This window comes from Brassica napus, chromosome C7 (assembly GCF_020379485.1).
Source record: "Brassica napus cultivar Da-Ae chromosome C7, Da-Ae, whole genome shotgun sequence".
NCBI classification, from domain to species: Eukaryota; Viridiplantae; Streptophyta; class Magnoliopsida; order Brassicales; family Brassicaceae; genus Brassica; species Brassica napus.
Genome location: NC_063450.1, coordinates 7285789 through 7306453, shown reverse-complemented (window position 1 = coordinate 7306453; position 20665 = coordinate 7285789). Strand labels below are relative to the sequence as shown.

Sequence of the window (20665 nt, the reverse complement as noted above, 5' to 3'; positions counted from 1 at the left end):
TAATAAACGCTTTTGTCTCGACCCACCGACGAGCTCGTCTCTTCGTCTCACTGGTTTATCGACAGTTCTCGGTTCAAACAGTTATGATCCGAGAGCCACTCATGGAAACTGAATCAACATAAAACATAGCAAAAAATGATATATGGTACATGAACCTCTCATTTTTTTTTGTTTTTTGAAATAAAATTGTTCATAAACATAGCAAAACTGAGTCAACAATTTCAAAATAATATTGGAACATGAATCTCTTATTTTGCGGAGCAAAAAACTCTATATTTAAAATTATTAACTTTTTTTTTTAGATGCTCTAAGAAGAGAAAACAGTGGAAATGGGGTCTTCGGAGTTTAACCCCAAGTATGTATTGTAGGGAGTTTAACCCCAAGTATGTAATATAGGACAACTAAGAATACGTTTTAAATTTTGGCAAAATAAAAAGAATACGTTTTAAACTAGTCACTGATTTTGACCTATGAAAAGATAAACACGTAACATGTTACACGTTGAGTCGGTTTTCGGATCTCTAATTTGATCGCAGATTTAAATATACATGATTAAGATTCAATACCAATAATTAAGTTATAAATAATCTCACGATATGCATGGTTTAAATAAATATGAAGATATTGAGATGATGGTGATGATGATCTCAGTTTTTGCATAATATGAGTTGTAAATAAAACATACTAGATCCATTAAATTCGCATCGATGCATGTGTCATGTGTATTACCTATGAAAGTTTAATTATAATAATATCGGCACGAAATTATTACAAGTCAGTTATAAACTAAGGCACGGTAGAAGTCCATATTCGAATGCCATATTCTTAAGTATTTGTATTTCCTAATTCATATTGTATTAGAGTTTCATACTTATATAATTTCCTATATAAATGGTTTTTTATTGTCTAATAAAGATACAGACTTTTCTCTTATTTTCATAACAAGTTATCAGCATGATAGCTTCTAATCCTAAGCCCCCACGAAATATTATTCAACTCAGCCGAAAATCATCAAACCCTAAATGCAAAGGAATCTGCATCGAAACTTCAAAGAGGCCGTTCTCTCAAACCGTGAAGACCCAGAAAACGATCAATATATCAAATCGAAGCCCTCGCCGAGACGAATCCGTCAGTGCAAACCGCTTGTCGATCTGATCACTAACGCACCCTCACGCACAGATACAGCGCACGCCGATTTGATTTGGAAACCAAATCCGATTCAAACAAGGATTTCCTACCCGAACTCAACTCCTGTGCAAGATAAGTTTATCATACCTTAGTTGATTCATGTTATCTTGTTGGCGTTCATGTTATCTAATGCTCCTCGTGTTGTTTCATGAGCCGAGGGAATTAAAATCTAATATCAACAAGGAGTTCAAGCCGAGAGGAGTTACTGCCCGTGCGATCAAACTCTCTTTTCCATTCAGATCAAAAGGAGTTCATAGGCGTTCCCGATCCGTCTCAGCTCAGCCTACAGACGATCTTAGTCCGATCCTAGCTCAGACGAACTCAGCCTCAGCTCGCATCCCGGACAGCTCGCGTTCCCGACAGCAAGCATCCCGTTCGCGACAACTCCAGCTCACAGACAGCTCGAGACCTCAGCCTCAATCTGTTCGCGATCCGATAGCAGTCAGCTCGCGTCCCGTTCGTGTTCCAGTTTCCGGTTCATCCCTTTGGTGGTCCGTTCAACAAACATCTAAGGTTAAAGGTAATTCGAAACCTAAAAACCCATAATCGAATATGGATTGCTTGATAAAGAATTAAAACCATAAAACCCTAATCTCTTATGAATCAAAAACCATAGGGTAATAGATCAAAACCCCAAAGAGTAAATCGAAGCTCAAAAGTTTGATACCCTCAAACCCTAAATCGAGATTGATCTATTGATCAATTAAAATCGAAATCTTTAATGGTTTTGAATCTCAAATCGAATCTCATTGATCTAAGATCAAACTTGAAAATCTAAAACCCTAAAACACATTCGATTTTTGCATAAACCCTAATTCGAAATCTGATTGATTGATTAGAACTAATTGAATGTTGATTGAGATTGAATTTGATCATGTTGAAATCGAAATTACTAGCTTTGATAGCTTGAAATTGAAAACCCTAATGCTTGAAACTTGAAATCGAATTGATTGTCTTGATCACATAGATTTGTTGCTAAGATTGTTTAAATCTCATACTCGAATCTGGTATTGATAAATATGAATGAATTGAAATCGTATTGCTTGTTTTAATTGAAACCCTAACCTCCTGTTAGGATAAGTGTTTCCATATAACCTAATCTTGATTGTTTGATATCGAATACTTGAATCTGAAACTGTATAATCCGGTTGAAACTGAAACTACATGCTAGGTTAATTGTTCTAGACTTGATCATACCTTGTGGCCGTGCGGCCTGTTGCATCATTCATACATAACCTAATTTGATCATATTGATTGATTGCAATTACACTTAGAATCTTATGCTAGGATGGTAATGAATTGATTTCATCAAGTAGTTGTGTGGCTTGATCTTTGACTTGGCCGAGAGATTTGTTTGTGCATTATTGTATTGATTGCATCATGCATATTTCATATGAAGTGATAGAAATCACCAAATCACATGCTAGGATTATTAAAACTTGATTGTATGATCTGTTTGTTAATAGAAATTGCATGTTTTAGGTTTGCAAATCATATGCTAAACATTAAAATCAAAATCACATGCTAGACATAGAAAATTAAATCGCATGTTTAGGTTTAAAATCTGATTTTGTTAAACACATGATAGGATTGATAAAACCTAATTGTTTGATCTGATCTCTAATAGAAATTACATGTTTTAATTTTAGAAATCGAAACATAAACATTAAAACTGAAATTGCGTGCTAAAACCTAGAACCCCTAAGTTATTAGGGTTTTTGTCTTGGCCGATTTTATGCTTGTATAACTTGATATTTTTCAAGCATAAATACATGTTTGAGGTTGCATAATTAGACTAAGAATAATTACATGTTCTTGTGTCTAAATCCTATTAGAATTAGGATTTGAATTTTAACCTAAAATCTGATCTCATGTTTATTGGAATTTCCTGAAAATTTAAAACTTAATAAATTTAAATTAGAATTCCAGAATTTGATCATATGAAACCTAGGGATAAAATTTCATGATTAGATTGAAATTATTCATATGCTAATTGTTTAAAAATCGATTAGACCTAGGAAATTGAAATCGCATGATTAAATCCTATTAGAAATAGAAATTGCCTTGATCACATGCTATTGATTGAAAACTGATTTGGTTGCTTGATCACATGTTATGTTTAATATCTGAATCATATGTCGTAACCAAATCTGATTCACATGCTTCCAACCCAAAATCTGATTTGTTTGATCGCCTAGCTTGCATGCTAAGAAATTAAAATCTGAATTGATTGTTAAAGATAAAATCTGATTGCATGCAGCATGGAACATAGATTTAATTTGCTCAGTCACATGCTCACATGATCCAAATCTGATTTGCTAGCTGATTACTTGATTGAAAATGATGTCTTGCTTGTTTAAAACATAGAGATTGCATGAAATCCTATCCGCATGATTAAAAGCTTGGCCGTAGGATCAAAACTTCATCATATGCTAAACTTGATTCGATTACATTGCCTGGCCTATATGTGTTTTTAAACCTTGAATCATATGAACATTGGTAGGATCGTTTCTCAAAGCCTTGGCCAAATGAAATATTAGCCAAATTTGAAGACATGATCAATCACTTGTTTAAAACTTAAAATCTGATCATAAAATTACTCCTTCGCCGAAATCTATAAGAATCCTAGAACCATTCGGATTTGGCCTGGCCGAAACTTATGTTTGGCCTAATGAACAATCGCATGATCTTTAAAGCCTTGGCCAAATGTAGAAGCTTGGCCTAGCTTAAATCTTAATCAAATGCAAAGTCTAAATTCTCTTGGCCAACCTTTAAAAGACCTTGACCAAAGGCAAAAGCTTGGCCAAATTGAAATTTCTATAGGCCAAATATGAAATCTAGTCAAACTAATAGAATCTCTTGGCCAAAGCATTTTGGTAAAATCAACTTGGCCGAATCCCGTTGGCCAAAATTCCTTGGCCAAAGTCTTTTGAATAATCTATCTTGACCGAATTTAAATCTCTATTAATCTAATCAGACTTAATTTAATTATGGTTATTTGTTGCACACTTTGATTTATTTAATGCATGATATTTTCAAAATTATTGTCTAAGAGAACAAAATTTGATATTAAATTACCTAAGTTTGGGATTCAATACGAGATAAATGAACATTAAGTGTTATTATCTCGAGGGGGAGAATCAGAGAATCTCAAAATCCCTAAATAAGTTAAGCATCCACAACAACAATAGCCCAAATAGAACTCGGCCAAAATCAAATCAGAAAACGAAATTGCACAACAAAAAGATTATATGGAGATTAATGATTGGCAAACCGGTCATGCCATTCCGGTTAAGTATGCGACATTCTATTGAATGGTTTAAGATATGAGTCCCCTTTGAATAAGGGAATTGATAATATGAGTATTCACCATGATATTTTGAAAATAAGCAAGGAATTTTTTGGGCTTGATCACCCACGGATGGACTGATCATATATGACGACATATGGTTATACATATCCTTGTCAAAATCTGCAATAAGTTTGCAAGAGTAATTGGTGATACCGGTGGATTTATGAATCCTTATAAGTTGCAGCAAAATTTGTTCGCATAATGCCAAAGAACAAATAGAGACTCTCCCATGAATTTGATTAAGGGTCAAGAATTAATGTTCCCATATAGAAAACTTAAATAAGTTGCTCCACCACAAAGTTATAAGATGAGATCTGAAATTGAATTAAGTGTATACGTTGGATATAAATCTCCATAAAAATACATAAGGCCACGAGAGATATGATTAAGGCTAACCCATGGATTAGATAAATCCGTATATCCAACATCAGAGAGAGAAATAATAAGCTGGTAAACGATTTCGAGAATGAATAATGATCCTCAAATATGAATATAGAATAAGAGTCCAAAGAATGAATCATTCTCAGAACTTAAACAAGTCAGTTGCCAGACATGTTTGATGACCTAAACTGAAATATACCAGCGGGTTATGCTCTAATAAAATTGATATTGGACTTAGTTAAGATAAGACGGTTCCATACATGTATTACTCGAAAATGAGAAAAGCATAAAATTGAAATGGCAGATCCGAAATTAAGATTGTCCAAAGGAAACCTTAAACATGACCATGAATAAAGATCAGGTACCTGAAAATAATAAGATCTAAATGCATTATGTCATGTCTGGATTATAAATGGAACCGGTAAAATAATATCAACGTCGATGATGATATAATATTTGAATACAAAAGCGCTTGACAAAAGCGAGGATCATGAAACCAACGTCTATCATAGAGTGCACTCAGAGAAATTACTCAGAGAAATTGATTAAGCAAATTGATAATGCTATAAGAAGTGGTATATGAAATCTCTTAAGAGAAGAAATGTAGTCAAACCAGTTGGACATAAGTAAGTCTTTGGTGAGAAAACATAAAAATAATGGCGAAATTGCATAAGGTTCTCACAAAGACATGGAATCAATTATAAAAGAGACATACTCCTATGTGGTGGATGCAACGACATTCTAATTTCATATAAGTCTGGCAAATAAAATACATATCTATATGGTCCACTGGATAACGAAATTATGTGAAAGTTCCAGAGGGTATCGAACTACCGAACACATCAAGTTCTCGAGAACAATATTGAATATATTTATGTGACTGACTTGAATATCCTAGGAACCTCTGGAGAAATTTCCCAAAGATAGAATACATCAAGAAAGAATTTGAATTCAACATGAAAGATTTTGGGAAAATAAGATTATATATTGAATTATACATTGAGCACCTTGAAAAGAAAATCCTTATGCATCAAATGACATACATAGATAACGTACTCAAGAATTTTGATATGGACTAAGCTTACGAATTGACAAGTCTCATAATTATAGGGTTCCTTAGTTTAGAAAAGATAATTTCGGCCCTAATGAAGAAAATGAGGAGATCTTTGGTCCCAAAATGCCATGTCTAAGTGCCATAAAGTTTTGACGGATTTGGCGAGCCATACAATGCTAGATAAATAATTTGCCGTAATCTATTAGCTAGATATAACTCATGATCGACCCAAAGGCACTAGAACGGGATTATACATATTTTTGTTACCTACAAAGAACTAAAGACTTGAGTCCATTTGATACTAACCTACCCGAAAAAGGGTAAATTATTTTGGTGATACAGGTTGTTTGTTCGTCCAAGTTCACTCAAGCGAGGATTTGGTGGATCTAATTACTAAGGCGTTACTAACATCCAGAGATGTACTCAACAGGGGAAGTAATACGTGTTGTACTCTTTTTTCTTCACCATGGTTTTATCCCATTGGGTTTTCCTGGTAATGTTTTAATGAGGCAACATCCAAAGCGTATTACAAACCACTTCGGAGATGGTCTTCCAAGGGGAAGTGTTATAAATCAAGGTCTGGTTGAAGTCCATATTTGAATGCCTATATTCTTATGTATTTGTATTTTATAGCCATACTATATTAAAGTTTCATATTTATGTAATTCCCTATATAAATGGCTCCTTATTGTCTTATAAACATACAGACTTTTTCCTCTTTTTTTTTGAGCAACTGGATACTTAGATTAATTAAATAAAACATAACAGAGTTTTAAAAGCATAATAAGAGTAATTATGGCCTCAGGCCCAAAAAAGAAACAAGACAGGCTTTAGCTAAGGAGTCCGCCGGCCCATTTCTGGCTCTTGGAGTGAAAGCGACAGCGCATGATCGGAAGGGGGAGGAAGGGGAGAAGACCAAAGAGTCGATGTCCGAGAGAATTCCGAAGAGTTCCGTCGATCGTCTTCTCATGGTGATAGCTCTGGCGAGCTCTTGTGAGTCTGTACGGAGACAGATGTCTGTGTAGTTGTAAGATGAGGCTTGGATTAGGGCTTCTCTGATGGCCAACGCCTCAGCCATATAGGCGGAGGGGACATTTCTCTGCCCGATAGAGCCTTGGTGAAGCACCTGTGTGTGGCGATCTGTGAAGAACCAGCCGAGTCCTGCAGCTTGCTGATCGGATCTCCAAGCTGCATCGGTATTACAGAAGATGGTGGATTCGTTGGTGAGAGATAGCTGCAGTGAAGGGGTCAGATCACGATTCGTCCTCGTCTCGGGTCTATTGGATTGTGCATGTTCCCATTCTTTCTGTGAGGTGATCGCCTTGACTGATGTTTCTAGTGGTGTGGTCTTTCGTTTCTCGAAGACCCAGAGGTTTCTAGCAGTCCAAATCGACCAAACGAACCAGGGAAAGGCGTTACCTGTGATTCCATGGGGAGGGAGGTTCGTCCATTTACGGGCTTCTTGGATCAGTGTTTTGAAGGTGGAGCTGTTACCCGTAGAGACAACATCTTTCCAAGGTCCCGCCTTCCATACATCCTTTGCAAAATCGCAGTGAAATAGGATGTGGTCAAATGTTTCTGGCTCTCCGCATCTGGAGCAGGCTGTGTCAGCAAGGAGGCCTCTTTTCCGTAGATTCTCTCCTGTCGGTAAAGAATTTGTGGCTGCCTTCCAGAGGAAATACTTGAGCTTCGGAAGGAGGTCTTGTGACCAGATGAACTTCTTCCAGTTCCATGGTGTTCCAGATGGTGAGAGTAAGTTTGCTGATTGGTGCTTTGCAGTTTGAGTTGAGTAATATCCTGATTTAACAGTGTAGTTACCTGTCTTATGCAGCGGCCATGTAAACGTGTCTTTTGCACCTAGGATGCTAGGCCGGAGTGATAAAATATGTGAGGCCAGCTCAGGGAATAGATTATCGATGCGAGCTTTATTCCACTCTTTACTCTCTCTGGAGAGTATATCTGCAACCATCAGATCTTTATCCTCGAAGAAGACTGGTCCAATTGGTTTGAGTTTTGTGTCAGGTTTAATCCACGAGTCTGACCAGAGGTTCGTTGATTCACCATCCCCGATAGCTTTACCAAGATGTTGTAGGAGGAGGTCTCTCCCCGCCAATATTCCTCTCCAGCCATGTGAAATGGCTTGTCTCGCATTGGCCTTTAAGAAGGAAGTATTGTGGCAGTATTTGCCCAGGAGAACTCTGGCGAGTAAGCAGTCCGTCTTTGTTAGGAGTTTCCATCCAATCTTGGCAAGAAGAGCATGATTAAAGGCGCGGATATCATGGAAACCCAGACCTCCCATACTCTTTGGTAATGTAAGCTCATCCCAAGCTATCCAACAGATCTTCCTTTCCCCGTCTTTTGAGTCCCACCAGAATCGGGTCAAGACTGATTGTATGCGTTTGCAGAGACTGATAGGGAGTTCGAAGCAAGTCATGGCAAAGGAAGGAACCGCAGAGAGGACTGATTGGATCATAGTGGCCTTTCCAGCTGTGGAAAGGAAGTGTGTAGACCAGCTGATGGCTATCTGCTTCATTCTGTCTACTATGGAAGAGAACAAGTCTTTCTTCTTTCTCCCGAAATGCTCAGGGAAGCCCAAATATTTCCCAACTCCACCTTCTTTTTCAATTCCCAGTTGGGACTTAACTCGGTTTCTGATTTCAGGTGGGGTCTTTGATGAGAACGAGATTGAGGATTTTGAGCATTGATCATCTGACCTGAGGCCCGTTCGTAGTCATGGAGAATTTCCACTAGGGAGGAGCAGCTACGCGTGTCCGTTGTGGTGAACAGCATAGTATCGTCAGCAAACAGCAGGTGATTCACTTTTGGGCTGTTTCTTGCTACTCTGATTCCCGGCAGTGAACCATCCGCTTGTGCCCTTTTACAGAGTCCCGAGAGCACCTCCCCGCAGAGGATGAAGATGTAAGGCGACAAAGGATCTCCCTGTCTAATGCCGCGTTGGGGAACCACTCTACCCGTTGATACACACTGCATCATCCACATGATCCAGGTATCGCAAAAACCCATTCTCTCAAGCACAGCTCTAATGAAAGACCATTCAAGTCTATCATGGGCTTTACTAATATATGTCTTCACCGCTATAGAACAGTATTTAGTTTCTCGCGATCCCTTTAGGTAGTGTAATACCTCGTGAGTGATAAGTACATTGTCTGAAATAGCACGTCCCAGAACGAAGGCTGATTGGGTCTCTGAAATCACCTCTTGTAGAACCGGTTTCAGTCTTAGTGCTAGGATCTTAGATATTACCTTGTAATAGACATTACATAGGGCTATGGGTCTGTAGTCTGAGACTAGTTTGAGGCTGAGAATCTTAGGGATTAGTCTGATATGTGTCGAATTTATAGAGTGGGGAAGCACACCCGTTGTGAAGAAACATTGAATCTCTCTTGATATTGCAGGTCCAACTACTTCCCAGTTGGATTGGAAGAAGCTGGTGGAGAAGCCATCAGGGCCTGGGGCTTTATCAGTATGTATTGCAAACATTGCCTCCTTGATCTCGAGTAATGTGGGTAACGACGTTAGTCTTTCATTTGTTGACGGAGAGATGCAAGGCGTTATGGCTTTGTGCACTATCTCAGAGGCCGGAGGGTTTGTGGAGTTGAAGATTTGCTGGAAGTACTGCATGATTACCTCAGCAATCTGGTCATCATCATAAGATGGAGCTCCATCAGCAGACTCAATAACCGTGATACGGTTTCTAGCCCTTCTCCCCTTGGTGGATGCGTGGAAATAGCTTGTGTTTTTGTCTCCCAAGGTGAGCCACAATTGCCTACTGCGTTGTTTCCAAAATTTCTCCTCCTCTCTATAAGCTTTTAGGAGGTCCTGGTTGATTAGTGATATCGTTTCCGAATCTGATGTTCTATCAGCCATTGCTGTGTCAAGTGCCTCCTTCAATTCATTAATCTTCTTCCTGCTGTTAACGTAGAACTCTTTGCTCCATGCGACAATGGCCTTCCTGCATTTTCTGATCCTATTTATTACTGGCAGGTCTGAAGCAGCTTTCCAGGTGGTTTCTATTAGATTCTTGACCGCTTCGTTATTGCGTAGGCGACGATCATATCGGAAGATCCCCGAGGTTTTCTTCTTCTTTGAATCAAAAGTGGAGAGGATTGGCCTGTGGTCTGAACCTTCATATTGGAGATAGTGAGCTCTTCCATTCGGAAATAAGCCAGACCAGGAACTGTTCACCAATGATCTATCCAGTCGGCAGTGGACAAGATGTGAGTGTCTTTGCCCTCTCCATGAGAGAAAATCTCCAATGTGCTTAAGGTCAAAGAGATCACATGACGATATGAAGGATCTGAAGGCACAGAAAGAGCTCTCTGGTCGTTCCCTTCCTCCTGCTTTTTCGGAGTTATCTGTGATTTCGTTGAAGTCTCCAGTCAGAAACCATGCTGCGTTTCATGATGCTGAGATGTCATCTAGGCTGTCCCATACTTCCTGTCTCTTAGTCCAGTCCGGAGCTCCATAAACAAAGGTACCATTGAAAGAGGTTCCTTTAAATGAAATCATGGTGTCAATGAAGTTGGGATTACTTGTAAGGATATTGACATCAATGTCGTTTTTCCACAGGAGAGCCAGTCCTCCAGAACCCGGGGAGGTGGGCGTAACTAGAAAAGACCCTTCATAGTTCAGGGGTTGGAGCTCAGTCAATACCATATCGTCTTGATTCTTAGTCTCCGAGAGAAAAATGATGTCGGGGGAACATTTTTTTGTAAGTTCCTTGAGCCTTTGAACTGTTGTGGGGTTCCCTAAACCACAACAGTTCCAGCTCAAGACTACTAAGGAAGAGGCCGATGAAGGGTGGGAAAATCCTGTTGGGGACTTCCCAAGTGCGCAGGAGGTGGCACCGAGTCTAGTATTGGTGGCAACGAGGGTCCTGATTGACTACTTCTGTCTCTTCTGCGGAGGGGAAGGACCGGTGATGCATGGGGAAAACCATGCCTCGAGAGCGAGGGGCTTAGTTGGGTTAGCCTTCTCTTCTTTAAGCTAGCACCTAGGAAGGTGTGTGGGCTTGCTGAGGGACGTCTACTCCTTGTTGATTTGCTTATGCTCTTTCTAGCAGACAGCGGTCTGGTAGATCTTTGAGGAGCCGCAGGGGGGAGCGGGGTCGCAAGCTGTTGGTTCAAAGAGCTCTCTGCTTCTCTTATCAAGCTTGATTGTGCTGCTGCTAGGATCCTCGTAGCAGTCTCCTACATGAGTCCGTGTTCCTCACTGTGAGTAACTCTTTGGCGTCGAGCCGCGCTTTCAGTGGGGTCAGAGCAGTTGGTATATTGGAAGGTGACTTCTCTAAGTTCCTCCATTACTTCTTCCCTTGTGGGCAAGGCGACATTCTGCGGAAAATCAGACATGGCTAAGTTCCTTTCTAGTGGGGGGCGTGACTCAGGTGCTTGTACCCCAACAGGGGTTAGTGGGGATCTGACGTTGTCGTGTGCATGATGTGCAGCCAGCGAGGAGGGGACAGCCTTTTCCCTCCAGACTCTTTCCTGTGTAGATTTAGCAGCTTCTTGGGTCAAGTGTCTACGTTTCTCAGTGTCTCTGGGGGAGCGGCCTTCTAAGCGCAGAATAATCTTGTTTGATATCGGTATTCCTCTAGTTGGAGGTAGGGGTAATCTTTCCCCAAACGGCTTGCCATGTCGATCCACTCTGCTGCTGAAAGCTGGGGGTGATTGTCTCCGAGTGGCTCTGGTAGCACCCTGATGAGAGAGAGATCTTGTGTTCCTGTTGGTGTGTAAGGGAGGGTTTACACTTGGAAGGTAATCCTTAGACCATGAAGGCGATGCCATTCTTCCATGAGTCGCCATAGGGCAGTTTCTGGCCACATGAGTGAGTTTATTACAAAGGGAGCAATGATACTCGAGATCTTCATATTCTAGGGTGATGGGGAGCTCTTCTCCGGTGGCAAAGTCAATGATAGATTCTTTGATGAGTGGCCTTAGTCCATCAACGAGTACTTGGATCTTCGTAGAGGCTTTGGTGATTTTGTAGGTCACTAGAGTTCCCAATTCATGAGCAATGGTGTAAATCATCTTCTCGTGCCAGAAGTGAAGGGGGATTCCTTGTAAACGGATCCAGAACGGAATCTGAGAAGGGAACGACGTAGAGATGACCGGTTCCCAGCGCTGGAGGATTAGCATCCAGTGGTTGTAATGATAGGGTCTGGCTGCTAGCACCTGAACCAAATCCTCCTCCAGTTCAAATCTAAACTGGAAGCAGTCCTTGCCTAGATCAGAGCCTGTGACTCCTCCTTTGAGGCTCCATTTTCTTGGTAGTGCTGAGATGAGGGCTCCCACGGGTTGTTCCTTCGGGTTCAAGACTCTACCAATTAGTGTCAGTAAGTTGTCCATGATAAGAGCCGGTGTATCAAATTCTGGTGCTCTTATGCGCTTGCATTGTTGGTCATTAGGGGTATGAGAAGCCTGCGCTACAGCTTTGCCTTTTTCCTCAGTTGTGAGTCTCCGGTGAGCCATAATGAGATTGCTGCGAGAATCGTTCTGGTGAGGAGGTTTATGATTTCTTGGAGCAGACTATCAGCAGAAGATCGGCCAGCGTCACTAGAGGAGTACCTATCGACTCAAGTGTGCTTAACGGCCGTTACTAAGTGGGGTGAGTCAGTACGAGGAGGAGATCCGGTGATACGGACCGCCGGGGGGGGGGGGGGGCTGGATCCGCTCTGTAACCTGCTTATCAAGTAAGTCTGGTTTTGAGATTTGAAAAACTTACTTAAAAAGGATAAAACTAGGTGGGTGTAGCAAAACTTGGTGAGTGAAAACCGCTTCTAGTTGACCAAAGCGGAAGAAACCGGTTTGACAACAACTGCCTAGTAAAATGTGCCTCGCAGACTTAAGCAAAAGAAATTTTGAACTTACCTAGGGTGGGAAAGTTTAAATAAAGAAGCACGTGATGTATAGGATGTTGGAGACATTACAGACTTTTTCCTTATTTTTCATAACAAAGTCTAAACTTTGTTTAATATATGCGTGTGTCATGTGTGTTACCCGAAAATACTATATACCAAACGGTTCAAACCCCATCTTTAGATCAAAAGTAGAAAAAAGCACAATCTGTTTTAACTTGTCAACATAACCCTTGACGGGAGAAAATATAGACTAACGTTTTTTTTTTGTAACTGATATACACTAGCGTTTTGGTTAGGTAAAACAATATTTCATTTTATGTTAGTGTTGTTTAACAGTTTATACCAGAAAACGTAGCATTTAAATTAAAAAAAATGATTGTTTAATATTTTAATGCATATTGATCAGAATATTTAAAAAAATAAGTTGACCCATTTCAATTTAAAAAGGAAGAATAAATATACGTGTTGTGAAATAAGTAGATCCAATAATTTATATAAAACAAAGTAGATCCAACCATCGTGACTCCGCATGGACCCATCCCCTGAATCTCCCATATACTTGGGGCCACCACTGATATGCTTTGTTTGTTCTATCTATTTTTCTTAAACAAATCGTAAATAACTTTTGAACCATATTATCAGCATAGTTTTTTTCCCCTAAAATATTATCTTCTGTATTTAGAAAAATTTATTTAACATTATAATTTATTATGTAGTTAGATTTTAAATATAAAAATAAAATTAGTCATAAAATGATATATGGGGTACATGAATCTCTCATGTGATTTTTTTTTGTAATTTCTAAAACAAGAAACTATATTTATTCTTCCTTTTTGAAATAAAATTGTTCATAAAAAATGATATATGGTACATGAACCTCTCATTTTTTTGTAAAGTTTTTTTTTAAAAAAAAAATTCTTCCCTTTTTACTCTGTCTCTTCATTATTTTTATTTTATAAATGAGAAACTCCATCTTTTTAGAACATGGAGGATAGTAGGTTGCCCCTTTCCCCGGAGAGAGAACGTGAATGCTCCGGTGGCCAACGCGAATCGAACTCAGATGGCTTTTCGTATTGGGCCGAATCTCCCTTTTAGAACATGGCATTATAATTTAACGCAGAAGCCTCAATATTGTCAACACCTTAGAGCATCTTTAAAAAGGAATTCTATTTTGAAGTTTCCAAAACTCTATAATTGAAGTTTAAAAGTGTTTTTCTCCAAAAGCAAAACTTCAAATTCAGCTTCAAAACTATTTATATTTTATAATATGGTCTTTATATTTGTCATAACTAATTTGAATTCATAAAAATTTTGTAAATAACTAGCACAAATATAAACATATTACAATAATATTAATTAATAAAATATTCTATTAAGTATAAAAATTTAAATAAAAAGAACTTAATTAATATTAAACTTCAAACAAAATACCTTATTATTTCATAAAATGATTTTCCTAATGCATATATGATTTATTAGTGTATTTCGAAGTAAAAATGACTCTCTTCATTTTTACTTTATAGATTACGAGCTAAAAGTTGTTGAAATCGGGTAATATTGATACTTGTAAATACATTAAATCAGAAAAAGAAAGTAAAATAGAAAATAAAATATTGTTAAAAGACTAATTTTTTTCGATGATATTAATACTCATGAATATATTCGATATGAACAAGAAAGAATTGTGCGAAAAAGACATCAAAAACAACAACAACAACCATCTTCAGTTACACAAAAAAAAATTGGACAATATTTGAAAATTTGAAAGTTCTGGATCAAACTTACCTGACTATTAGTGTTGTTGTAATATTTAAATTTGTGTAATTGTTATGTCTTCATGTAATTTTTAAAAATCTTTTTGTTAAGTTTTTTTTTATATTATTGTTGTCTAAATCTAGCTTAAAATATTTTAAATCTTATTTAAAAGTTTTATTTAATTTTATTTATGTGTAAAATTTAAAATCTGTAAATAAAATTTAAAATATTTATGAGATATAATATTTTTAAGGATTAAAACAATAAACGAGAAAATATTTATAAATCATAAAGGTGATGTGTGATTATAGAGACCAAAATGCAAATAAAAATATAAAACTTCAAATTTGAAGTTTTGAGTACTGAAACTTCAAATATAGAGTTTCACTCTAAGTTTCTTTCAAAAAAACTTCATATTTGAAGTTATAGAATATCTTTTGGAGATGCTCTTATAAACTACTTTAAAATGTCCAGAACTATTAAACGCCAAAATTTTACATGAAATAACATAAAATCACCAGCTTCGAAACAGCCTTCACTCCCGCAAATAACTAGAATTATCCTGCGGATTTACCAATCCAAGAAAAAACATTAATCAGTTGTATCGCTTAGTATATAGTATTTTTATTTTCTTTCGGAATTTTTTTTAAAATTCCAACAGGCTTCAATGATAAAGACAAAAATATAATCTGTTCTTATCGAAAATTAATGAAATTTTTTAGTCAACAAAATATAAATGGAATAAAATATAACATAGAAGAGTAATACAATATATATTTGGTATCTATGAACGTGGTCAAAACAAAAATCATATTTGAATGGAAACAAAAGTAATTTAGTTTCAACATGAGAAGTAGAAGAAGCTAGTCCTTCTCCAATGACACAGGCCTCAAAAGACTCGAAACTCTGGCATGTTTTATGAGTTTTAAATATAATTATCACCGCTTCTGTCAGAGTCAGAACTTTACGCGAGGAAGTAAATATTGTACGTATATATATTTTGCTTATCTCGTGCCTTTTCTCTTCTCAAGCTTATAGTTTTCTCTGCAGATTAACTGCAAAAAAAGAAGAAGAAGAAGAAGAGAAACAAGATCCGACCACTTGACTCATAGTTATCCATAAAAGTTTCAATAAAAAAAAAAGTTTCATAAAAGATGGGTTTTTGGTCATTGTTGGAGGTGGCTTCTATGCCAGTGATTCAAGTTCTCTTCATAAGTGTTGTTGGAGCTTTCTTGGCCACTGATAGATGCAAGCTCTTCCCTGTCGAAGCTCGCAATTCCATGAACAAGGTAAAACCAATATCTTGACCCGATATTTCGATCTCTGCAAAAAACATATCAAAGAATTAAAATTCGTGTGTTATCTTATAATGAACTCCAAAAACTGTAGGTGGTGTTTGTACTATTTGCACCGGCTCTCATGTTTGCAAATCTGGCTCAGACAGTCACACTTGAGGACATGATCTCATGGTAAAAAAAACACCCTTTTCTACACCATGTTAACAAAATGTTAAAACTGTTAATTTTTAATTTGGGTTCTTGTTGATGATTAAAAAAAAAAAGGTGGTTTATGCCGGTGAATATGGGACTTACATTCTTACTCGGAGGAATTCTTGGTTGGATTGTTGTCAAGATTCTGAAACCACCTCCTTATCTTGAAGGCCTTATTGTTGCAACTTGTTCTTCAGGTATGTGACAAAATATTTATTTGGACTTTACCATGAACGTCATCATCAACGCGACATATGCGTACATTTTAGACATCTCTTTTGTATTGTTCTCATGGCAAAAACATTCTGACATGTACTGAATTTGGCATGGCTCAGTTAACAGTAATTAGCCGATGATTTTGTGTGTTTTATATCTAATAAAATCCAAAAATATATCCAACCTCTAATTAATATTTTTGAATCTGTGGATGTAGCCGATTTAGCGAACCACCATGTTAATTTATTTGTCAGTTTAATTTTATCGTTTATCATCTGTTTTCGAATTATATTCTTGCATAGTTTATAACAAACTCACTTTTGAAAAATAGGAAATATGGGAAACCTACCAATCATACTCGTCCCAGCAATCTGCGACGAGGACAAGAGTCCATTTGGTAACCGAAGTGTATGCAGAACCGTTGGACTCTCTTACGCGTCTTTCTCCATGGCGGTATGTAATGTTAACATTCCCCTGTTTCTAAATAGAGACTTGAGATGAAGAAAAAGATAAGTAAAAAATGAATCTCATATGTGCAGCTAGGGGGTTTCTACATATGGACTTACACGTTCCGGCTTATAAAAGGGTCGGCAATGAAATTCAAAGACATAGAAGAGTCTGAGCAAAAAGCAATTAGGTCATCTAATAGTGACTTAGAGGCTGATCACAAGAGCCATCTCCTGGGTGCCCCTGAAGAGACGCTGGTTAAACAAGAGACAGGGTTTTGGAGAAAAGGAGTAGACTTCCTCCATGAGATATTAGAGGAGCTTCGTGCACCACCTTCAGTTGGTGCAGTAAGTTCGATTTAGAAACCAAGAAAAATATACCAAGAATGAAGTATGATAATGTACTTATGTGAGATGTTATGGTGTCTTTCAGATTATAGGTTTCATCTTCGGTGCGGTTACATGGCTCAGAAACCTTATCATAGGTGATGATGCTCCTCTAAGAATAGTCCAAACCACAGCTAAACTCCTTGGGTAAGTCAACACAATCTTTCAATTAAAAATTAAAATACAACCTCCTGACCACTTTCAATACACACACATGTCAATTTACTAACTTAGCCGATTGTGCAGAGATGGAACTATCCCTTGTATGACAATTATATTAGGGGGCAACCTCATTCAAGGTAAATTAATTCCTCTATCACGGCTCACATCTCACTTTCAGACCAAATCTTGAATACTTAATGTGGTTCAAATCGACCAGGTTTACGTTCTTCTGCTGTCAAACCGGTGGTTGTTCTTGGAATAGTCTGTGTTCGGTACATACTTCTCCCAATCATCGGTATAGGTATCGTAAAATCAGCTGAGAGTTTCGGGTTTCTTCCAGCAGATCCTCTGTTTCAGTATGTTTTAATGCTTCAGTTCACTCTCCCACCTGCCATGAATATCGGTTAGTCAATATATAAACCATTCGCAGCTGAGTTCATGCAAATCTGTAAAAACAAAAGTAATGAACAAATTGAAAACTTCTAAACAGGTACAATGACACAGCTGTATAATGTTGGACAAGACGAGTGCTCAGTGCTCATGCTTTGGACATACTTGGTCGCCATTCTGGCCCTCACTGTGTGGTCCACAATCTTCCTTCATTTGTTGGTCTAGACAAAACTTGGGAGCATAAGAAAGTGCCCCATCTATCTATCTATCTATCGTCAAGGGATCCTTACCATTCTTTTTTTTGTCTATCAAATAAAATCTTGATCGTACTTGATATATTCTTCTGGTTGCATTTCTGCAAGTATTCAGTTTTCCCCATTGCCCAAGCAGAAATTGTATCATGTATTACATCAGTTTAATGAAAAAGGTTGTTGTACTTCATGGGTGTTTAGGTGACGAATAAAAAAGAATTGAATATTCATCAAAAAGAACACATTTTTCTCAGCAAAAAAAAATATATATACATATATATATATATATATATATATATATATATATATATATATCATTGTCAAGAAGATCATTAGTCTCAGTATGAATCCAATATTGGACTTCTTATTCTCATGGCTACCTGCTAGATGAAATACTTGTGCTAAATGGGGTCGGTTGGAGAAAGTTTGTGTCCTGGCTAAACAGAATTTGGAAGCTTTGTCGGATAAAGAAATGGCACCAAAAACTTTTAAAAGAGGCGAGTCGCTGGCTTTGGAAGTAGGGGAGATACTGTCACTGGAGGAAGGAGAGATAGCAGAAAATACGCAGGAGGTGAAGGTCTATTGGAGGAGGATACTCCTAAGAAATAGGATGAATTGGAATTTGGAGGTGTTGGATAAGGAAGAAGACTATGTTGGATAAGCTTCAATGAAGATTACTTAGAAAACAAGTTATTCATTAAGATAAGTAGAATAACATAATGATTAGGATATAAGATAAGTTTCCTAATACAAAGTGTAATAGGATAAAGATAGGGTTTCTATTACATATATAAAGAGATCTAGAATGTATGTTGATCTCATAAGTTAAGAAAAGAAATAATATGAAGGTACTGTTTTATACATTGATCGCATACACAGATACGATCGTTGGTGACTTTATTTGGTATCAGAGCTCAAGGTTTGTTTGTGTGATTGCGATTCGAAGAATCAATGGCTGAAGAGAAAGCGTTGATAGACACGAAGACGCTGGGACGAAGAGATGGAATTCCCGGGACTGTTGTCTGTCCAATGCTAAGTTCAACCAATTACACGGTGTGGGCAATGCAAATGAAGGTTCTTCTACGTGTCCATAAGGTGTGGGAAGCAATCGAACCAGAAACAGATAAAGAAGAGAAGAATGATGTTGCCACGGCACTTCTTTTCCAATCTATTCCAGAGAATTTAATCTTGCAAGTCGGTGAACAGAGTTCTCCTAAAGAGATATGGGGAGCTTTAAAGTCAATAAATCTTGGCGCAGATCGTGTAAGAGAAGCTCGGCTGCAGAGACCTTGATGAATAATTTCGAACATCTAAATATGTCTGATTCGGATTCAATAGATACTTTCTCAGGAAAGCTATCTGAACTTGCATCGAAATCGCCCTCGTTGGGACAGAGTATTGAAGAACCTAAACTTGTAAAGAAGTTTTTAAATAGTCTTCCTCGGTCCAAGTACATCATGATGGTGGCCTCTCTCGAGCAGATGTTAGATCTAAATACAATCAAGTATGAAGATATTGTTGGGAGGTTTAAAACATATGAAGAACGTATTAAAGAAGATGCAACAAGCGATCAACAAAACAATCTGCTGTTCTCAAGTTCAGAAGGATCGAATGATCAGAACTCGAGAGGACGAGGAAGAGGTAATAATCGAGGACGTGGTAGAGGCAACAGGGGAAGAGGACACGGAAGAGGCAATTCTGTAGAGTGGAACAAAGAGAAGAGAGGGGAGCAAAGACTTCTCACTGATATTTACTACATTCCTGATTTGAGAAGTAACATTCTCAGCTTGGGACATGCAACTGAACAAGGCTGCGACGTTAGGATGAAGGATGATTACCTGACTTTGAGGGACTCAAACGGAAGACTTCTCACCAAGGTTCTGAGGACTCCTAATAGACTTTATAAAGTCCCACTTTAAGTCGGTAAACCTAGCTGCCCTCTCGCGAAGATAAAAGAAGAACCGTGGAGATGGCACGCGCGTCTTGGTCATATTAGCTTCAAAACAATACAAACCATGGCAGATCAGAAGATGGTTCATGGCCTGCCTGAAATCAAAGAAGAGAATCAGTTGTGTGACTCGTGTTTGGTTGGTAAACAAACTAGGCATAGCTTTCCTAATGCAACGTCCTACAGGTCAGCTAAAGCACTAGAGCTTCTGCACGCAGATCTTTGTGGTCCAATTTCACCCGCCACACCAGTACACAACCACTATATATTCGTTATAATCGATGATTGTACGAGATATATGTGGACTATTTTGTTGAAAGAAAAGAGCAAAGCTTTCGAGAAGTTCAAAGATTTCAAAAGCCTCGTCGAGAAGGAAGTAAACAACGCAGTAGGAACACTCCGTACAGACAGAGGAGGGGAGTTTACATCAAGGGAGTTTCAGGAGTTTTGTAACAAGAGTGGGATCAAGCGTGATCTAACGGCGCCGTATACTCCGCAACAGAACGGCGTAGTAGAGAGAAGAAACCGCACCCTCATGGAGATTACTCGGAGTATGTTAAAAGCAACCAAAGTGCCAAACCACATGTGGGGAGAAGCGGTTCGACATGCCACTTATGTTATAAACCGAGTTCCCACAAGAGCACTTAAAAACAGCATGCCATACGAAAGCTTGAAGGGAAGAAAGCCTAGTATTGCTCACATTAGAGTTTTTGGGTGTGTTGCACACGCAAAGATCGACTCTCATCGTCTAAAGAAACTAGATGATCG

At 38.1% G+C, this 20665-nt stretch overlaps 1 protein-coding gene across 1 annotated transcript; it reads left to right on the top strand.

Moving 5' to 3' along the window:
- Positions 1–15659: 15659 nt before the first annotated feature.
- LOC106395210 (protein PIN-LIKES 5-like) lies at positions 15660–18137 on the top strand. Its single transcript, XM_013835722.3, has 9 exons — positions 15660–15896; positions 15997–16076; positions 16170–16294; positions 16645–16766; positions 16853–17107; positions 17193–17293; positions 17393–17445; positions 17526–17711; positions 17799–18137. The coding sequence occupies exons 1-9, from the start codon at positions 15762–15764 to the stop codon at positions 17921–17923; spliced, it is 1182 nt and encodes a 393-aa protein (XP_013691176.1). The 5' UTR covers positions 15660–15761; the 3' UTR covers positions 17924–18137.
- The last annotated feature ends 2528 nt before the right edge of the window (positions 18138–20665 follow it).

Bases quoted from the DNA above. Each gene is read 5' to 3' on its own strand.
- LOC106395210 (XM_013835722.3), top strand. From the start codon at position 15,762: ATGGGTTTTTGGTCATTGTTGGAGGTGGCTTCTATGCCAGTGATTCAA. The intron at 16,077-16,169 runs GTAAAAAAAACA...AAAAAAAAAAAG, and splicing joins CTTGAGGACATGATCTCATG to GTGGTTTATGCCGGTGAATA. The intron at 17,108-17,192 runs GTAAGTTCGATT...GGTGTCTTTCAG, and splicing joins CACCACCTTCAGTTGGTGCA to ATTATAGGTTTCATCTTCGG.